The following is a 5,751-nucleotide window of genomic DNA, read 5'->3' as shown; positions in this document are numbered from 1 at the left end:
CTACCACCGCCCGGCTTGTTATTTATTTTTAAATGCCATTAAATTATTTACAAATAAAAACGGGAGTGGGTGGATTCATACACAAACTCAGACAAATGGTATCTGGAAAAACTGAAAGAAAAGACAGCTACAGTCAGTACTTCGAGGGCCAGCCTGTTCCTCCAGATCTCTGCCTTCTTCCTGGAGCCCTCTAAGGCATGGATAATGGGAAGACAGGACCAGCAGTGGCTTATGGTTTTGTGACTTTTTGTTTGTAGAGGGCTTGGAACCAAGTGCCAGCGTGAGTAGGAACAGAGGCTGGCACAGATGTCCCCACACTCAGAGGGTACAGGAAGCTCCTCCAAGCAGGAGACAAGGAGGGAGGGAGGTTGACTTAGACTTTATTTATTTATGATTTTCATTAAAAATGTTTGCACTGGAAATAGGCAGCAGCTGCTGTAATGTGCACCCATAATCAGGATAAGGCAGAAGGATTGCAAATTGAGACCAAACCTCACCTACATAGAGAAACCCCTATTACAAAAAATTTTCTCTCTCTCCCTTCTTCTTCTCGTGTGTGTGTGTGTGTGTGTGTGTGTGTGTGTGTACGTGTGTATGCATGTTTGTGTGAATTTGCAGTTTCCATATGAGCATTTGCATGCTGAGTCCTGAGGTCAGAGATCAGAGGTCATGTCTCACACATTTTCCCCCTCTGGAGCTGAGGACCTAACCCAGCACCTTGTATTTGCTAGGCAGGTGCTTTAATTCCCTCATTCCACTGCCATAAATCCCTAACCCCTCCACCTTATTTTTTGAGACAAGAGTTTTTCACTGACCCTGGCGCTCACTAATTCAGCCAGGATGATTGGCAGGAATGCCTCTGATGCTCCTGTCTTCCCAGAGCTGGACTAACAGGAATATGCCACCACATCCAGCTTGGTATGTGGGCACAGGGAATGAGCTCAGGTCCTTACACTTGTACAGCAAGCACGTTCCCAACTGGGCCGTCTCCCCAGCCTAACTCCAAGTTTTAATGTTAAAAATAAAAAACAAACAAACAAAAATAGTAAAACATCAACAGCGCTTTCCCTTTTGGGTCAACCCAAAAGTCTCTGCAGTGGCTCTCATTTAATACGACCATCTCTCGGGAAAAAAATGCCCGGCTAAACAGTGGCTGCCAGGAGGGGAGGATTGTGGGAAATCTTTTACTTAAAAGTTCAAATGAAGCTGGGCAGTGGTGGCGCATGCCTTTCATCCCAGCACTTGGGAGGCAGAAGCAGGTGGATTTCTGAGTTCAAGGCCAGCCTGGTCTACAGAGTGAGTTCCAGGACAGCCAGGGCTACACAGAGAAACCCTGTCTCGAAAAACAAACAAAACAAAACAAAACAAAACAAAACAAAACAAAAAGTTCGAATGATGTTTGAATGAGTTACTTTTGCAGACAGAGAAAAAAACTTTAGGAAAAAACAGAGGGCTTTCCCCTCCACTAGAAGGATCCCACTTGGCCATCCTGACTCCAGACTTATTTCTCTGCCCTGTTAACAGCAAACCCAGATCGGTCTGCTTGATAATTTAGGAAGATAACCTTATCCTTCCTTCCTTCCTTCCTTCCTTCCTTCCTTCCTTCCTTCCTTCCTTCCTTCCTTTATCCAATCTTTAAAAGCTTGCAGTTTCTTTGTTGTTTTTTTTTAAACAAAACAAAACCAACAAAAAACAGGGTCTTACTATGTAGCTCTGGCTGTTCTAAAACTCACTATGTACACCAGGCTGGGCTTGAACTCACAGAGATCCCAAGTACTGGGATCAAAGGTCCAGGCAAGCTTGAGGTTTCTTTCTTTCTTTTTTTGGTTTTTTGAGACAGGGTTTCTCTGTGTAGCCCTGGCTATCTTGGAACTCACTCTGTAGACCAGGCTGGCCTCGAACTCAGAAATCCGCCTGCTTCTGCCTCCCAAGTGCTGGGACTAAAGGCGTGCGCCACCACCGCCTGAAGCTTGAGGCTTCTTAAACCCCTACATTTTGTTGTTTTGTTTTTGAGACAGGGTTTCTCTGTGTGTAGCCTTGGCTGTCCTGAAACTCACTCTGTAGACAGGGCTGGCCTTGAACTCAGAGATCCTCCTGCTTCTGCCTCCCATGTTATGGGTTCTAAGGCTTATGTCACCATACATGTCTTAAACTCCTACTTTTTAGAGACTCAGAGAGGACATGCACACAGCTAAGGTCACACAGCAAGCTAGCAGGGTAACACCTGGGATTCAGTGCTTGGCCCATGCCAATCATTCATTTATTCACTCAAAAATATAAAATATAAAACAAAAACATCTAGGAACAGCATGGAGCAAGACTGAGGAACCTTACTCCCCCACTAGAGATATGAGAGAGAAAAGAAACAGAAGCAATGAGTAGCCCATCTGGAAAGCATTTGGCATGGGGCCTGAGCCTTTGGTGCCTGGTCCTAATTGACTTTCCCAGCTACTTCTGTGCCATTTTGCAAAATATATCCCATATGTCCAGTTTGAACCAGCTGTTCAGATCACTCTCTGTCTTATCTTCCTCCTTCAGATTTCCCTGCCTGGGAACCTGTGTATTGGTAGGCTTTAGACTCACATTGTATTTCTTCTTGGTGTGTATGTGGTTTGTAAGCATGTATGTATGTATGTTCATACGTGGACACACGTGTGTTCAGGTGCCAGTGTATCTTCCTCTATCACTCTCTGATCTTTATCTTTTTCTATCCTTCTGTGACTCTCTGGTATTGAGGCAGGATCTCTCTCTCTCTCTCTCTCTCTCTCTCTCTCTCTCTCTCTCTCTCTCTCTCTCTCTTGAATCCCTGATTAGACTAGTCTAGCTGACCAGCTTGCTCTAGGGATCTCTTGTCTCTGCTTCCTTTGTGTTGATATTAATGGCAGGCCACCAACCCCACTTGGTGTTTTCGTGGGAATCTGTGGTGATCTGAAATGGTTCCTATAGGTTCCTAGAGAATCGCACTGTTAGGAGGTGTGGCCTTGTTAGAGTTGATGTGACCTTGTTGGAAAAAGTGTGCTGCTGTGAGTGGACTTTAAGGTCTCAGATGCTCACGCCAGGCCTAGAGGCTCACTCCCTCTTCCTGCTGCCTTTGGATCAAGATGTAGAACTCTCAGCTACCTCTCCAGCACCATGTCTGCCTGCAGACTGCCATGCTTCCTTCTATGATGATCATGGACTGAACCTCTGAACTGTAAGCCAGTCCCAATTAAATGCTTTTCTTTATAAGAGTTGCAGTGGTCATGGTGTCTCTTCACAGAAATAAAACCCTAGCTAAGACAGGATCCAAACTCTAATCCTACGTTTGTACAGCAAGTGCTTCACTGACAAAATCATGTCTCTAGCCCAAACCTCACTAATCTTTAAAACTTCTCTTAAGTAGGTCTGTGGACTAAACCCCTACCATACTGCCTCGGCTTACCTCTCTGGTATGACACATGTGTATGTATGTTCACCTGTCGGTGGGTGTGTGCACCCACATGTATGCATGTGTGTGAAGGCCAGAGGACAGCCCTGAGTGTCCACCTCAGGAAGGCTGTCCACCTTCTTTTGAGACAGCCTGAAGATCATCATTAAGCTAGGCTACCTGGCCAGAAAACTCCAGGGATCTTCCTGACGCTGCCTCCCCAGTACTGAGAATACAAGCTTGTGTCACCATGCCTGACATTTTTACAGAGGTCCTGGGAATCAAACTCAGATCCTCATGCTTTGGAGACACAGAGGCCATTCCTTCTTCAGCACCAAAATCACCACCACCATCATCGTCACAGTAAAAAATGAGGCAAGACAGCAGATATTTTAGACATCTCAGAACTTGTGACTCAGGATGCAAATTGAGAGGCACTATAAAGACACTTAAGTAGCAGCTTAAGATCTAATCTTTTAGAAATGACAACCACTCCTGGATCTTAGCCTGAAAACAAACCAAACAAACCAAACAAAAAGCCACCTAGGCTGGTCTTGGCCCTGATTTGGTGACTACTGCTGGAGACTCTGACTGCCTTTGATCTCCCCATTCCCCCCCCCCCCCACACACACACACACAGCAGGCACAGGGACCTTTAACACCAGTCTGGACCTTGTCACTTCCCTGCTGAGTCTATTGTTCTCCTTTGCCCTCAGGATAAGGGGTAAAGTAAAAATTCCCATTCTTGGCATGAAAGAGCCCAGAACCCTGTCCTCTAATCTCTCCAGTCAGTCCTCTTCGGCTCAGGGGAGCCCTGACTTCTGTGCTCCACTCCCTGGTCTCTCCAGGCAGCCCAGGCAGGTACCACAGGCTGCATGGATGAGGTAGGTTCATCTAGTCAGACTTACTCCTGTCCGCAAGGACACAGGAGGCACGCTAGCCTGGTGTTCATTAGCCCCTGTGAGCTTGTGGCTATGAACTACATGATCTGGGTCTCTAGAGCCCTTTGACCCAAGCCATCCCTGGGCTTAGGCTACATGCCCTGTCTTCTATACCCATCATCCATGTTCTGTATCCACACCTCCTCACAGGGCCCTCTGCCCATCCCCCAGCCCTTCTTCCTCTGGAAGGAGCAGTTGCCAGGCTCCTGATTCACAGCCTGGGCCTTTCAAGTATGCAATTCCTCTGCTTGGCTGTTACCAGGGGTACTTAAAATGGTTACCGACCCTGGAATAGAGGTGCAGACCCTTTTAAAGTGGGTGCTAAAGGTGGGATCCTGGAAGGCCTAATTTGCAGGAATAAACCTTGCAGATGAAACATTGTGAAGGGTGTGTGTGTGTGTGTGTGTGTAAAGCATGTACTGAGCATGTGAATGTTTTGACAACCAGCAGTATCTGGACCCAGGCTGAGTCCTGGGGAGGCAGTCCTTCCCCAGTCTAGTGCCAACAAAGGAGATAAGGTTCCCAAGTGCTCCCAGCCATTCTTCCTTCCCGTCCACAGCGGTGCTGGAGCAGAGCCACACATCCACCGGAGTGGGATAGAGCCACACCTCAGGAGCCAGGTAGGTCTGCCTTTCATACAAGTTCCCAGCTTTCTGCATTTCATCTACAAAGACCCCAGAGGGTGACACTGGCATCCCCATCATGCAGCTGGTGAAGCAGAGGACGGTCCCCTCTTTCCTGGCCTCAGTTCCAGCTCTCTTTTTCCGAGAGGTAAACTGGAGAGCTTTTCTCTCAGAGGCATCCCCTAGCATCGGGTGCTTTCTCAGCCCTCAGCAGCTTGCAGCAAAAGCCTGGAGGAAACTGTCCCAAAGTCCAGGAAACTAAAGTCTGTCTAAGACATGGGAAACCCAACATACCCACACGAGGTTCTGACAGACCCCAGAAGAGCCCTTGAGCCCAGCAAACCCCCTTCCTGAATCTCCCCATCAAGCATCCTGTGCTCCCGCTGAGGCTGCCCTGCCCTTCTTCTCGCGTGCCCGTGGCTACTGTCTTACCCAAGGCCAGGAAGGAGAAGACCCACTGAAGGACCGCGAAGGTCTGTAGCCTGCGCTCCCATGGTATCAACAGAGGGGCGAACTCCACCATGCTGAGCTTCCTCAGGAGGCTCCACACACCGGCTGTGGTCTAGGTTGAAGGGGCCGGGCCAGCCTCGCCCAGCCCATCCCAACCCAGAGCCAGGGCCCCCCTGCTCCGCCCACGCCAGATCCTTTTTCCTAGAGGAAACCTTGGAATCCCTGGGCTGGGACCAGGCTACAGGAAGGCGGAAGACGGAAGAGAAACCTCTTTCATCCTTTCATTCTTATCAGTCCTCTTAGGCAATGCCTATCTGCAAAACCACTGTTC

At 48.3% G+C, this 5,751-nt stretch overlaps 1 protein-coding gene across 1 annotated transcript in view; it reads right to left on the bottom strand.

Moving 5' to 3' along the window:
- Positions 1–5,539, bottom strand: part of Mogat2 (monoacylglycerol O-acyltransferase 2) — a 22,057-nt gene extending 16,518 nt beyond the window's left edge. Inside the window, exon 1 of the mRNA XM_028770739.1 lies at positions 5,403–5,539. Coding sequence (XP_028626572.1) covers positions 5,403–5,493 — 91 coding nt within the window. The 5' untranslated portion in view covers positions 5,494–5,539. The remainder of the gene's footprint in view (positions 1–5,402) is intronic.
- Between the last annotated feature and the right edge of the window lie 212 nt (positions 5,540–5,751).

The sequence above is a fragment of the Grammomys surdaster genome, unplaced genomic scaffold (assembly GCF_004785775.1).
Source record: "Grammomys surdaster isolate TR1022 unplaced genomic scaffold, NIH_TR_1.0 203, whole genome shotgun sequence".
Lineage (NCBI taxonomy): Eukaryota > Metazoa > Chordata > Mammalia > Rodentia > Muridae > Grammomys > Grammomys surdaster.
Note: the sequence above shows the minus strand (reverse complement) of the source record. Positions and strands in the feature narration are given on the sequence as shown.